The sequence below is a fragment of the Rhineura floridana genome, chromosome 2, assembly GCF_030035675.1.
Source record: "Rhineura floridana isolate rRhiFlo1 chromosome 2, rRhiFlo1.hap2, whole genome shotgun sequence".
Lineage (NCBI taxonomy): Eukaryota > Metazoa > Chordata > Lepidosauria > Squamata > Rhineuridae > Rhineura > Rhineura floridana.
In genome coordinates, this window is record NC_084481.1 from 216,955,886 (window position 1) to 216,971,191 (window position 15,306).

The 15,306-nt window shown below is 41.1% G+C and overlaps 1 protein-coding gene across 4 annotated transcripts in view; it reads left to right on the forward strand.

Annotated features, from left to right (window-relative positions):
• Positions 1 to 15,306, forward strand: part of TECPR2 (tectonin beta-propeller repeat containing 2) — a 67,411-nt gene that overhangs the window by 38,123 nt on the left and 13,982 nt on the right. For all 4 annotated transcript variants that reach the window (XM_061612190.1, XM_061612193.1, XM_061612192.1 and 1 more), the window contains 2 exons: positions 3,741 to 3,974; positions 13,177 to 13,325. In XM_061612190.1, the coding sequence (XP_061468174.1) occupies positions 3,741 to 3,974; positions 13,177 to 13,325 (383 nt within the window). The remainder of the gene's footprint in view (positions 1 to 3,740; positions 3,975 to 13,176; positions 13,326 to 15,306) is intronic.

A 15,306-nucleotide genomic window follows, 5' to 3' on the forward strand; every position in this document is an offset into this window, starting at 1 on the left:
GGGATTACAGCACTTCCAGTCTGGCACAGATAATGGGCCCAGTCCTGGCATCTCTCAGGTGAACAGAGACTTGGGAACCGGAGGTCCAAGGCTGCAGCTGCTGTGCCTCCACCCCACCACCAGAAAGCCTTGTGTTGGAATATTAACCCTGGTTACTGCTGGTGGATGGACATACTTCCAGCAGTAGGTCTACACCCACAGAGCTTTCTGCAGACATCGCAGGGCCTCTGTGTCAGATGCGGGGGCACCGGTGGAGAAACATCTCCACTCCATCCCATCTCCCTTCAGCCAGTGGATCTGAGGGTTAGGATTGCAGATCATTTTAGAGCAGTGCTAATGTCAGAGTACCTAGCTAATTCAGGAACTTAGGAAGCTGCTTTATACTGAGTCAGACCCATTGGTCCATCCAGCCCAGTACTGTCAACAGTAAGTGGCAGCAACTCTGCAGGGTTTCAGGCAGGGAGTCTCTCCCACCGCTGCCTGGAGATGCTGGGGATTAAACCTGGGACCTTCTGCATGCAAAGCGTGTGTCCAGTAAATGGTCTTGTAGAAAGATTGCAGCATGAGATGAAATCGTTCTTTTCATTATTAAATTTTAAAAAACTGCACCTTACCTTTCAGTCCCAAAAGCTGCTATGATATGCGTTCTTTATGCATTCTCACAACCCAGCTAATCATCATCATAAAATGAGTAATAAGTGATCAAGCTGCTATGATAACTTTTAGCCTCTATATATAGTCTTTATGCACTTTATAGCATAGATTTATTCATTCCTATGTGGTTTGTAATATATGATCAAGCTGCTAGGAACTGTGTGCACTTTAAAAAAAATGTTAGCCTCTATAAAAATTTTATACACTTCGTGATTTTTTGTACCATTTAATATAGTACTGCCTTGAAGGGGCTGCTGGTTATATTATTGACATGTAATAGCACTGGAATGTCTATTATATTTGCCACTAATTGATACTTTTAATTGATGGATTGGTTGTTTTGTGATAACTTTAAATGTTATGATGTTCATATAGTATAATGAAATTGAGTGATTTGTTCAGTCGTTATGTTTTGAAATGGTTTAGTATTTATAGTAACATACTGATGTGTTGATTTGCATTTTTTATCTATTGGAAAACACTTCAAGCGTATTTATATGGGAAAGTGGCATACAAATTTAAATAATAGATATTCCTGAAATGTTTTCCAAAGACAGTAATATAGCCCCTTATAGTCTAACTAGGCATAACATGTTAGAGTGTGAATAATGCTGAAAAGGTAAAGGTGGCTTGGGGGGGCAGTTTTAAAGCAGAGAATTGACACTCAAGAAGAGGGTACTCAACCCAACCACCACCTATGCTTTTCTACCTGAAAGTGCCTCCCCAAAACTCCTTTTTCTTTAGCCTGAACTCCAATACCAGAAATGAGCTACACCAAGTGAAAAGCTGCTGGGAGGAGGCAGTTTTTGGAGAAAATATGTGGGCCGGAGTCAGGTTTAGCTGAACACTCTTCCTTGTTCCTCCTAATCAAATCATCTGCCCCACTGCATGTCAGTGTTGTAGGGTGCTGGTCTTCCATCACCTCTTCTAGTTAGATCTTAAATCTTTTAGTTTGTTAACAGAAAGGAATTCTAATTTTTTTAAAATGATTTATTTCCATTATGAATCATTACCTATGAAACATCATAGGAAGCTCCCTTAATACCAAGTCAGACCATTGGTCCATCAAGCTCAATATTGTCTACACTGACTGGCAGCAGCTCTCCAGGATTTGAGAGACTCCTGCCTGGAGATGCCAGGGATTGAACATGAGATCTTCTGCATGCAAGGCAGATGCTCTACTACTGAGCTATGGCCTTTCCCCCAACTAAATAAAAACATATATGAAACAATTCCATATATTAAAAACAAAATAATTCCATATATAAAAACAATTTCAGATCTAATACAGATACAGGGTGGGATAAAAATCTCCCCTTAAAAGGTGTGTTGAAAGGGGCAGGTCTTCAATAGGCACTAAAATGGCAATAGAGGTTGTGTCTGTCTGATTTGTAATGGGTGGGAGTTCCAAAGGGTAGATGCTGCCACACTAAAGTGTTCAAAGGGCTCTTATTTTCCCCTTACCTTTTTTTTTTCTAATTAAGGGTGTTCTGTTTTGTCCTGCGGCAGAGCGATGCTGGAAACAGCAACTTGATTCTGTTCTTAGGCATAAAAATAAATGCGGTCCTAAAGGTGAGAGTTGGGTGTGGTGTGTTAGCTAAAAGAAATAGCTGTTCCAGAAGTCCCCAGTTCAGATCTCTGCTCAGACACATGATCGCTGCATTACTTTTGCCAGGCAGAGAGCTGGAGCAATTCCCCTATGAGGAAAAGTGAATATTTAGATCTTGTTTTAGTTTTTAGAATAAAGCCAAGTAATTGGGGGGGGGGCAGGTCAGGATAGAGGTTTATAAAAATTATGTATGTTGTGAAGTTGACTACAGGGAAGCTTTTCTCCCTCTCTTATAATGCTAGAACCCAGTGTGGTCATCCACTGAAGGTGAATGGCGTGAGATTCAAGAGAGACAAAAAGAAGTACTATCTCACACAGCACATAGCTTAACTATGGAACTGACTACCCCAAGATGTGGTGATAGCCATGAACTTAGGTAGCATGAAAAGGAGATAAAGCACAAATTCATGGATAAGGCTATCAATGGTTACTAGTCATTTTGTTTTAATATATTTTAAAGTCTGTGTTTTTATGATGATTTAAAGTGTTTTTAGTGCTTTGGTTTGCCGCCCTGGGCTCCTACTGGGAGGAAGGGTGGAATATAAAATAAATACATAATGGCTCTATATTACCTCCAGGATCAAAAGCAGCATGCCCCTGAATCCCAGTTACTAGGGAGCAGCAGTACAGCAGAAAAAGGCTATTTCTTCATGTCCTGCTTCTGGGCTTTCTGGGGACATCTAGTTGGCCACTGAAGCAGGATATTGCACTTTAATAGGCCTTTGGTTTGATCCAGCAGGACTCTTACATTCTGAAGCAACTATTTTTCAGTCTCGAACTTCTATGCTGGTCTTTGACCTTAATAAATTTTATTCATTCATTCAGTCAGTCTCAAACTTCCACCTGCAATAAGGGGGATAATTCTAGTCTGCCTAACAGGGCTGTTTTAGTGCTTTCTGAGATAATGTATGCTAGAGGTGGGGAACCTTTTTCAAACTGTGAGCCACATTCATTTCTGGGCAACCTTCTGAGGGCCGTACGACCTGTGGGCCAGGCCAGAGGCAAAAGTAGATGGAGCAACAGGTGTGACTCTTCCCTTGTTCAGTAGGCTAGTTTCTGCACATATTCAACACACTCCTCTATCCTACATCTAGGCATGCAAGAGGCATTATCAGAGCTCAAAGGTGCATTCCAGCAAAAAAAAAATATATCCAGTTGCATAGCAGGCCAGTAAGGAGTGTGGCCCAGGGAGAGGGGGTGTGGCCTAAGGAGAGTTCCAAGGGCCATATGGAGAGGCTGCATTCGGCCCCTGGCCCTGAAGTTCACCATGTCTGGTGTATGTGAACTGAATTGAGCACACAAAAGAAATAGTACTAATAATAGTACTTACTAACTGTATTTAATCTAGGGTTTTAAGCTTATTTGAATACTATTTTCACTTCCTTTTTCCATAAACGCCTAAACACTGAATGATTTTGTAACAGTGGAGGTTTCTGGAAAAACAGATTTAACAATGGAAGCCTTGTCCTTCTCACAGGAAGCTTTCTATGGCTGTGCCAAAGTAGCAAAGACCTGTTTTGCGTCAGTGATCAAAATCCGCAATTCCATCCTTCCACGGTTCAACTACCGCCTGATGGTGAAATGGAATATTATTCAGCCTGCCAGGATGCCATATGGAGCCTGGATCACCTGGGACGGGTCTTCATAAGGACACTTTCACCAAATTGCCCAACTGGGATGCACTGGACCAAATTGGACCTTGCTCAGTTAGGTAAGGCTCCTACATGCTCTTCAGGTAAAAACAGATTCCAGCTGAAATACAGACTGACAAGTAGCATTTCCTCTGCATGGGTATTTGAACACATGAAATTGTTCTGACACTTGAAACGTATGGATAAAGCACTAAATGTGGACAACTTTTTGTAGCTTTGTTTTACTGAATTCTTGCCATCATAGTCCCACATAAAGGGTAGGGCAAAGAACTGAAAACAAATTTTACTTGACTGATTTTTCTGAATGGACAAAAAATTATCTGGATTTTTAAAAAGAGGAATAAAAGTACCAAAGTAGCAAGATGTGATGTGCTGTTTGACAGAGTCCCTTGTATGGACACCCAGGGATAGAGAACCTCCAGACCAGTCATGGCCCCCAGGGGGTGCAGTTTGGCCCCGAGTCCATTTTCTCCAAACCACGCCCATCAGCTGACATCACTAGTGATGTCAGCTGATGAGCAGGAAGGCAGGGTTTACTCCTGCATTGGCTGCACAGTCCTGTTCCAAGCAGGGAACAAGATCACACAGCCAAAGCAGCAGGATTTAACCTCTGCTCATCAACTGAGTGGGGATTAAAGCCCCTTGCAAAAGCTCCCTGCAAGCTGCTTCAAAGAGGGTTTTGCAAAGGGAATAAGACAGCTCCTGCCCTCCCATTCGCTCAAATGAGAGCACGGAGACTATCTCAAAGCCTTTTGCAAGCCTCCCCCCTTTAAGTCCCCGATGGCAAAGACTTGGAAAGGGGAAGCAGAAGGGATTTTGACATGTGAACAACTTTGCCCTCCTGTCAAATGGAATGTGGCCCATGGAGCCAAAAAGTCCCTCCCCCCAGCCCTACAGCAAGGAAGTGACCCTCCAGATGCTGTTGGACCCCAGCTCCCATCATCCTTGACCTTTGGCCATGCTGCCTGATGCTGATGAGGGCTGGGAGTCCAGCAACATCTGGAGAGCCACAGGCTCTCCATCCTTGCCCTGCAGGGCCAAGGTATGTAAGAAAATAATGCTGTTCTGGCCCACACAGGAGTGGGATGTCGGCCACTTCCCTGTGGCTCCATTCCACACCGCTCCAGCTGTGATAAAACAGGGGAGAACAGTTGGGAAGGGTCAGCAGCATGGTACTTCCCACGTCCATGTGGCCTGCCCACCAATATCCATTGCAGGGCTATGAGCTACAGTGTATTGAAATGGAAACTGTCTGAAGTTACCATCCTTTTTCTTTTTTTTAAACCGTTTCTACTGTAAATGGGCACTCTGGAAAACAAGCTCAAAACAAGTAACTCCTGATGACATGGCATTAGCAAGTAAGAGGATTAACAGAGTGGACCAATAAGTTTTTAAACTTCAGCTCTGTACAGTCTGAAGCACAGCATTTGACTTGATGAGGGCTGTGCTGTTACGTTCCGACATTCTTAAAACAAAGTAGAATTGGCTTTGGCAGTGTCCAAGAAAGCAGAAAGGTTTGTTTCTATGGGTGAGCAATTAGCATCAGCCTTGATTAAAGGGAAAAAAACCAAGGTGGAGTTTTAAAAAAAAAAGCTGAAAATGTTATGTAAGAAGTGCACCTTTGGGTATCAGATTGTGCTGTACATACAAATAAGTGCCAGCAATGCAGGTGATATGTGAATCCTTGTCCAGAGAGCCCTGATGATTCGTTAGATCAAAACCAACAGCTGAGCCATCGAGCACTGAAGCCACTGCAATCCAGTATGTTTGTGCTGGGAGGAGTAATAAGGCTTCATTTTAAATAGTCCCTCTGAATGTCAACCCAGAGGAGCAGCAGAATTATGGTGATGATTCCCCCCTCTCCACTCCTGCCATTATTTTGAGCCAGGCAAGTCTTATGTAACAGAGCTAAAATGGACACAAAATTCAAGAAGAAATTATGCGAGAATAATCTAGGAGAGTTCCAATACTTTAACATCCTATTTTGGGCTTCCCCTCTCCTGTTTTCTTCTTTGTGGTCGCTGTGTTTGGCGCACATGTGAATTTTTCCACAAGCGCTGAAGTTTCTAGTCTCAAGGCCAGGAGCTGGCACTCATGACCCTCATCTTGAGTGGGGAGGTTTTGCCATTGTCCTGTGTCTAGATAGATGAGGTGGGTGCTTTCTCACTAAGGTCTTTTGCCCACTACAAGAGCAACATTGCAGATTTTTTTCCTGAAAGGTTTTTTCCTCAGTAGGGATGTAAGGAGACAGTGATTTCTGTCTTGTCCTGTGTTAGTCACATTCAGTGCTGTTTCCGTTCTGATGCAGTTTGGCTTTTGCTAAAACTTACGTTATTCATTTCACTCTGCTGTGGCCAAAACAATGATAATTAATTATGTGATTTCAGTGAAAAAGAAATGCAAAACAAATTGCAGAAAATAATGTAATTATTTACGTAATGCTTGCTGACCGAAAAAACAATAGTGTATACCACTCATATTCACTTTCATAATTTCCTTTGACTTTAGACAAATTGCATATGAATTGTGGCAATTTCCACTCCCATTTCAGTTTTCCACAGAATTCTCTACCCCACACTGATTTGTTTTCTTGCTTGCTTGCTAGTTAAGGTGTACCTTCTCTCTGTTCCTTCAGATCTATTACTTTATTCAGTTTATATTTTCTTGGGTTTCTTACCTTTCTCCGGCACACCTGCAGCACAGTGACTTTCCTTTAAGAAGTGCTATGATGGTGATGGGAAAGGACTGACATCCTGCCATGGCCATATTTAAGGAGAAGGAAGGGTGCAGGCTTTGTTTTTGCGCCCACTCACAGAAATGTACAAAACAAGCTAGCAGAAGAAAGAGTAGCAATGGCTTCTCTCATTTGTCGGCCTCTGATTGGAGTAATCTTTATTGGCCTCTGGCCAGCCAGGGTATCCTGCAGCAAATGGCATTTCAAAGTTTCTCAGTGGCCCAGTTTGGACATCACAGTAAGCCAAACTATGATTTACCAGGACTGCACAAACATGTGGGCTCCTGGAGGGGAGTTTGTGGCTACTTTGCTCCTCCATGGTCTATTTTCCTCCCACACCGCTGGCTTAGTGTGTTATCTGGAACCACAAGCTATAGCCAAGATTTATTCTTGGCTACAGCTTGTGGTTAGTGAGGAGAGAGAGCTTAACCACAAATCTGGTTTTGGTCAACACGCTTAGCCAAACATTGGCTTAGCCCAGCACGGGAGTAAAATAGACTGAGGAGCAGCAAAGCAGCTGTAAACACTCCTCTTGAGCTTGTACAGGAAGCCGTTGTTGGGCTTACCATGACATGTGAATGAGGTCTCTGCAAGAAATCTAGAAAAACCCTTGCTTTTGTTGCTTTTGCTTAGTGTACAATGCCACTTCCAATTCTGTAATATTTGAAAATGTTAAGCTACAGTTGCATGCTAAAGTTCCTAAAGAATGACAAGAGTGGCAGATTGTAGGGAGTTTTGCCTGTGAATTATGGGGCACAAACGCACCTTTTTGCCAGAACAAATTCATAGCTTACCATTTTTAATACAAGTTAACATTTAGGCTTTCCTTTCTTAACAGGAATGCTGTATCTGGTAATAGGCCATCCCCGTCACAGCGCAGAACATTCTGTTAAACAGTGAGATCCTCTTTGGTGTGTGGGTGGTTTGTTTTTTCAAGTTCAGCATCTTGCCAGAATACTATTTGTGTGCTGCATAACTGCATTGTTGGCCATTGTATTGGTATGCAGTGTTCGCCCTCCCAAAGTATTACAGAATATAGAAGCACTAGACCTAATGATGTTGATCTCAGTTTAGAAACTCGAGGTGTTCTTTCCTTCTTTTTTAAAGCACCTTTTTCAATGTAAATAACATGACTGAAGTTTCTAGGAACAAATACTCCGTGGGCGGATGACTGACTAATGACATGAGAGAATTATTTCACAGCTTTACACTTTCTATTTCAGTCCTCAGGAAAGCAGCAACGTTTTGATTCTGCTGTTTGGCTGAAAATAAAAATACTATCGTGACGGTACAATCCTTTTGGAAAAGAATATCTTGTTTGCATTGCTTACTAGGAATGAAAGCGGGCTAACCTTGAAATATTCGGTAGATCTGACCGGCAACCGCTGTTTGCTAGTAACATTTGGAATGTTAAGCACTAACATGTATTTATAGGCCTGGTCTGTAAGCATGACCAACTCCCAGGGATAGTTCACTTGAGGTCATGTGAAAACTTGCATCTCTATATATAGAATTGTCGTCCAGTTATGTCACATGGGCTCCCCCCATTCCTCTTTCAAAATCATCATTTTAAATATAAGTGATTTGTAGAATACTTTGTGTCCTATGAAGTTTCCATAAAGAAGACTTGCTAATCTTACATTTTTCTACTATTTGTTTTTTTTTTTCCAATTAATTTTTATTCTAATTTTCAAAACCAAAATAATACAAAAAGAAAACAACACAAATCAATAACTAATACAATACAAAAAAAATACATATATATAAAAATATTGACTTCCGATTTGTCATAGTTCAGCTATAAATCTATAATATATAACAAACCTATCTCTTAATAGATTATAAAATCACCTTCCTCCAGCGGTTATCTTAGTTGGTTTCAAATCTCATTAACATCATATCATTTTAATATTCCACAAAAAGTCAAAGAGAAGTTTCCAATCCTTGAGATATATATCAATCAATTTTTTTTCTAAATAAACATGCCAATTAATCCAGCTCATCAAATCTACTAAATCCAGTAATTTCAAAACACTATAATTCAACTATAAATCTATAATATATAACAGACCTATCTCTTAATAGATTATAAAATCACCTTCCTCCAGCAGTTATCTTAGTTGGTTTCAAATCTCATTAACATCATATCATTTTAATCTTCCACAAAAAGTCAAAGAGAAGTTTCCAATCCTTGAGATATATGTCAATCAATTTTTTTTTCTAAATAAACATGTCAATTAATCCAACTCATCAAATCTACTGAGTCCAGTAGTTTCAAATCGCTCTTCTGTCATTATCCATATTGGGTCCATCTTCCATCTTTACGCACCCAAAAATCTTGCTGTCATAGTCATATAATAAAAGTCTGATAGGAATTTCCTCCATCACAGATATTTTCTTACCATCAAATCCAAACGTAACACTGAAGTATTGTTTCAAAGCCGCATCTCTGCTCCTCTTTTCCACATGATACGCTAGTACATTTCTTGAAGGTTTTTCCATTGACACAAAACAGGGATTAATTCTATTAACTTTCTCCATTTCAAGTTCCATCAAATCCTTCCAGTCCAGGAATTTTTTTGAACCGATAATATCTTTATCTCCAATCTCTTCAATTCCTTCAGAGACAGCGCTGTATTCCAAACTGTAATATTTATCTCCAGGATCTGTCACAACCAGGAAATCCAAATCTTTTTTCATGTCCATATTTAAGCCAATCTCCATAGATTGAACCTTGCCTTTAATTTCTCTTTCATCCTTTTTTTGTTTTCCAGATCTATCTTTATTCTCCTTTCTCATAGAATCCTGAGTTTCTTTCAGCTCCTGTCTCATTTCATGAAATTCAGTTCTCCACGCTTGTCTATTATTTCTCAGTTCTTGTTTTATTGAGTTAATCCCATCCATTATTTTCTGAAGCATGTCTAGAAATAAAGTCCCTTCTTGTACATCCATGATCTTCTTAATTGCCATTCTTAAAACCAAAAGAACAAAACTCCTTCAATTTTCAATGTCCCAAGCAAAGAGCAGTTTATTTCTTTATCCAGTTACAAAGGAGTTAATCTTTCCAACCAACTAACGTCACACGCTAGACAGTCCTTATCTCTTAAATGTCCAGAAGTGCAAAAACAGCTTTTAGTTCACAGCGTTCAAATAACTAGTAGCAGAGAGAATGAGCAGATTTGTCAACAACAACAAAAAAGTAGATCAGAAAAAATAGTCCCTTATATATATTACACAAAAGTCTTGTAAATCAAAAAGATTTCTTATCTCTCCCAATCAGAAAGCTCTCATCCGTTGTAATCTTTAAAACGCAATTTTCCATGTCAGCTTTTTGCAATAAAAAAAAAAAAAAAGATAAGCTATTTATATTTTCTTCCCCCGTAGTTCCGTAAATAAAGAAGGAAAGTCTTACCTCATCTAGGTTATCTTAATTGCTGTTACTTTGACAAGTCTCTTTAGCTATATAGATAAGAAAATGATAAATGTAGACAGGAGGTTTGCCTGCTAGTCCGTTAAAAAAAAACGGGTCACTTATCCAGCTGAGCTAGCATAAAATCTTCGCTCTGTCTGAACTGCTGGAAGACAGACAATTCTGACGAATTCCAGGCTCCAACAATCAAAACAAAACTATGTGGCAGATCTCACGCTTCTTCCTTATCCGGAAGAAATCATCCCCAGTCAGAAAAAACCCTTCTGACTGAATTTAAAACTGGATAAGTTTCATCCAAGACGGGAGCCCGTCTCAGAGGCAGCACAGGCGGAGGGATCCTCCTGGGAAGTTCATTTTTCTACTATTTGTTGATTTTAATATTCATTTTATATTGTTAATATAGTGAAATGTTCTATACGCTCTCTGTGGCATGCATGGCCCCCTTTTGTGTAAATAGTTCCATTCAGGTGAATTTTCCCAAGTAGTGGCTACACGTGGGAAGCAAGGGGTGGATAAATGGCACCTCCTCGCCCACTAGGCATGCCTGTCTTGCATTCAGGCTCTGCAAAAATCTGTGCACGGGTCTAACATTTGCACAAAGGTCAGATGTGTAAAATCTTCACAAGCATTGCTCCAAATCATAGAATAGTAGAGTTGGAAGGGGCCTATAAGGCCATTGAGTCCAATCCCCTGCTCAGTGCAGGAATCCAAGTTAAAGTATACCTGACAGGTGGCTTTGAATGCCTTTCGTGTTGGAGATCCCCCCCCCCCCCAGGTCATTGGTTCCCTTGTCGTACCGCTCTAACAGGAAGTTCAGTAGACAAATAAATCTGTCTTATTTCCTGGATGGTGTGCAGGATGTCGGTCATGAAGTTCAGGCCTATGTCTGTTCTGCAACCACGTTTGTTCTGCATCTTTGGTCAGAACAACAACCTATATCTTTTATCCCAGGGCTGCAAGTAGCCATTGGCCTAATTTTGATATGAGGAAGACTGGAAGGAGAGAAGGAGACGGGTAGCCGAAACAGATGGGACAGTGGAAGCAGCAGCAATGGGGGAGCCCTCTGAAAGCAATCAGTTCAGACCTCTGGCAAAAGCAATCTGTCCCTCCCTCAGGCAGCCTCCTGGGTAGAGAGGAAGCCGGGGGAAGGGGGGGTTGGAGTTGGAGATGGAACAAGAGAAAGAGAATATGCAGCCTCCCCAATATGAAGTAATGCAGCCTTGACAGAAGAAAGGTTCCCCGCTCTTGCTCTACTAATTGAGGAGGTAATCTGAACCAACACAAGGAGCTTTCCTATCCACTTTAATGGAGAAGAACATTTCATGTGTGAATATCTCTGCAGGTATAGAGTCCTCTCCACTGATGCAAATGGTGAGGGGCTCTCCATGCAACCTCAAAAGGCCTGCACCTGCAGCTAGGTGCACTCCAGATATAGATTAGGTTTGGATGTAGCACTCAGCTGTTGTTTAGCATTCTGTTCATGAGGTTTAGGCCATGAGGAAGAGAAAGGAAATCTTTCCTTTTCAACTAGCTGTCATTTGCCACTACGAGCAAACCTGGACAAACTGGTTAGCTTGATGGTGGTTCAGGGAAATTATTATTGTTGTTGTTGTTATTACTGTTGTTGTTATAATTAGATTTATATCCTGCCCTTCCTCTCAGTAGGAGCCAACTTCAAGCCTTGGTTTGGCTTGTTACTCTAAACCATAGTTAAGACCGTAGTCCTGAGTTTGTACATGTCGACAAAGCGTTGTTAGTTAAAAACAGAAATGAAGGTTTTTAATCTCCTCATGATTGCACTGTAGGGTGGAGAACATGTAAAATTAAACAATAGTTTTACCTTATGCCCAAAGCCAGCCACAGTTGGACTTTCCTAACTCCCCGTTTATTTCAGTGAAGCCAGTACCTTAAGTCCTGTTTTTTCTACCATATTTATATGCAGCTAGTTTATCTCTTGATCACGGGCCATTGCTGTGCCTGCTCTAGGCATTTTGGGTTGAGTTGGTACCATTCTAGCCCTGCATTTGAGCCATTGTACAAATGTATGTATCTTGAGCAGTGAAACCACAGTGCATCCGCACATGACTGTTTTTTAATAGACATAGAAGCTTCCAAACCAAATCCAGCTCAGCAGCAACCAGTTCTTCTTTAGAACTATGCTAGAGTGTTGCTTTGCTGGCTTTTGTGACGATTGTGAACCTGCCCCCTCATTCTTGTCAGGATAGACCATAGTTTATTGTGACATCCAAACACAGCAATTGGGTTGTATTGTGTTAAGAGAGCTTTAATATTTTCTTTTTGAGGGCAAAAACCTTGGCAGCCTTTGAGGTCACCCTGGGCGTGTCTTACCGTGGCCTCACATGGGTACTTCTGTCTCAGTTTATTTATTTATTGAATTTATATACCATCCCATAGCCGAAGCTCTCTGGGCAGTTTACAGCAATTAAAAACATTAAAAATAAATATACAAATTTAAAAACACATTTAAAAAAAAAACAATTTAAAAACACAATTTAAAAACAACTTAAAAAGTTCTGCCTCTCCTGATTCCTTGCATCCACTGTTGTGGCTGAAGGCCCTGCTTCAATTTCCTCTGACTGGATCTCCACTTTCCCTTTCTGCCCCAGCTTCCCATGCTTTTGGGTACCACAACTTCCAAGCCCATCTGAGTCCTATGCATCTCTCTGTTTCTCTTCCCTCCCCCCTTGGTCCTTTCCTCACATTTCCCTATTCTTCCACCTGACTTTTTCCATGCAGAGCGTGAAAGATAACAGTACAATAGTCAGACCATCCCTTCCACTTGTTAATTCTGAGGCCCAAATTACATGTAAACGAGTAATTGGATGTCTCATTGTTTTTCTTTGTACTTTGAAGGGTCCATGAGAGGGTCTGGTTCTTTATTGGAGCAGCAGCCCCCTCCACCAGCCCGCTCTGCACACCAGTGTCTCCCTCTTCTAAATCCTGTCCACCTGAAGCTCGTTTATGAAGCAAAAAATACAGCAGCTTTGTAGTTTGAACCTAACTGGTGTCATCAATCAGAATTGAATATGATTGTTTCACTAGCTGAATGTCTGTCTGTCTCTCTTTTTTTAATCAGGTGCTGTGAACCTTAAAAGTCTGGCATGTGGAAATCAGCACATCTGGGCCTGTGACAGCTGTGGTGGTATCTACTTCCGGGTTGGAACTCAGCCTCTGAACCCAAGTTTAATGCTGCCTGCATGGATCATGATTGAGCCACCAGTTCAGGTAAAAGAGCAGCCCAGTTTTAATTCACCCACTAATCCATGTGCCTTTTGACATGAAAAGTTCCTAGAGCTTTTTGTACAGTAATAGCAAGAGAAGAGTCTCACATCCTTGAATCCTAAGGACGGGGAAGGAGGATTCACTTATGGACTTAAGATGATTACGGATTTGGAAGTGTTGGTACAGCCCTGACAACTGTATTGGGTAGGACATACTGTGTTGGGGAGGACATCTCAAAGTATATTTTCAGCTGTTGCTTAATTAAAAAAAAATCTTTGCAACTTCATCTATAAAAGTTGTGAAAACTTACTATAATAGAGTGTCACACTTACCAAGGATCTTAAGCAGAGGGTTGTTCTATGCAGCTAGGTTCTGCCCAGAGTAGACCCATTGAAATTAATGGACATAAGTTAGTCATGTCCACTAATTTCAGTGGGTCTGCTCTGAGTATGACTAATATTAGATACAACCTGGAGAGTTTTGTAAGTCCTAAGCTGTGTGAAAGGTCTCACTCTCTCTTCACTGAATTTTTGGGCTGTGCAAAGTGCAACGTGGTTTAACTCATCTGTTCAGCATTCTGCTTCTAAGCTGTCCTTTTGTTGTTGTTTAACCTGATAATCCCATTAAAGATTGTGCTATCAGAATGAAATTTGTAGCACAAGCAGGAGAAGAGAAGATTAAGGGGAGAGATGATAGGCTGCTTCAGATATCTGGCTGTCATGCACAAGACAGAACAGACTTGTTCTCTGTTGCTCTAGATTAAGTCTGAGGAATCCGGCTCTCCAGATGTTGCTGAACTACAACTCCCATCATTCCTGGCCATTGACCCTGCTTGCTGGGGCTGATGGAAGTTGTAGTCCAAGAACATCTGGAGGGCCAAAAGGTTCTGTACATCTGCTGTAGATGGTAGGATGAAAAGCAGTGGGTAGAAATTGCAGGAGAGCAGATTTTGGCTAAACAGGAGGAACTTCCTAATGGCATGAACTGTTTGAAAGTGGCACAGACTGACTGTAGAGGTTCTGGATCCTCCTTTGTTGGAAGTATTTAAGCAGAGTCGACAGACATCTGCTATTGAAAGTCACCATTGCCTCAGTGAGGTATAAAAAGATCAAAGCAGAAGGGAGGAAGTTAAGTGTGTGCCTTTGGGGAGGAAGTTAGCCCAAGCAAAACACCACCCCTGCCACCCCAGTTATGGAGCTGTGATGGAATACCTGGCTTTCATAGCCTGCTGATGTTGTGGTAGGAAAGTGGCGATTGTGTGTGCATTACACTTCCTGGAACAATAAATACTAGAGGTCACATCCACACCATAGATTTAAAGCACATGGCTTCTCCCAAAGAATTCTGGGAACTGTAGTTTACCCATCACAGAACTACGGTTCCCAGCAGCCTTAACAACTTACATTTCCCAGGATTCTTTGAGGAAAGCCATGGGCTTTAAATGTATGGTATGAATGTGACCAGAGAGTTTCTTTTGAAGGGGGTTCCCTAGGAAATGCTCACAGCACACCCATCAGGAAGTCTGTTTTCATGCACTGAGTACCCTAGAAAAAGAGTAAAATTAAACTTGAGTCCAGCATAGCCTATAATGGGGAAAACTGGCCTTTATAGCTGAAGATGAAAATGATATTAATAATATTTTCCAGAGGGAACACTTGGTTTTCCTTTCCTGACTTGATGTCCCTTTTTTTCAAACTGGAAATCCTTTCTTTCTTGCCAAACATCAACAACACGAACTTAATATGGTTTATCTTAAAGAGCAAAGAATTCAAACTTTTTTTCCCCCTCCAGAGACGGTTATATAATAGTATCTGGAAGAATTCCACTATATTATATTTCACTATATTTCAAGAAAATGTGAAAGTATAACTTTATCTTGCCTCTGTAAAGAAAAGAGAAAAAACCACCCTGAAAACTGGCACAAATCTAGCTTTCGGCCAGCAGATGTGAGCAGATGAGGGACTTCAAAGCAAGCCATTCGATG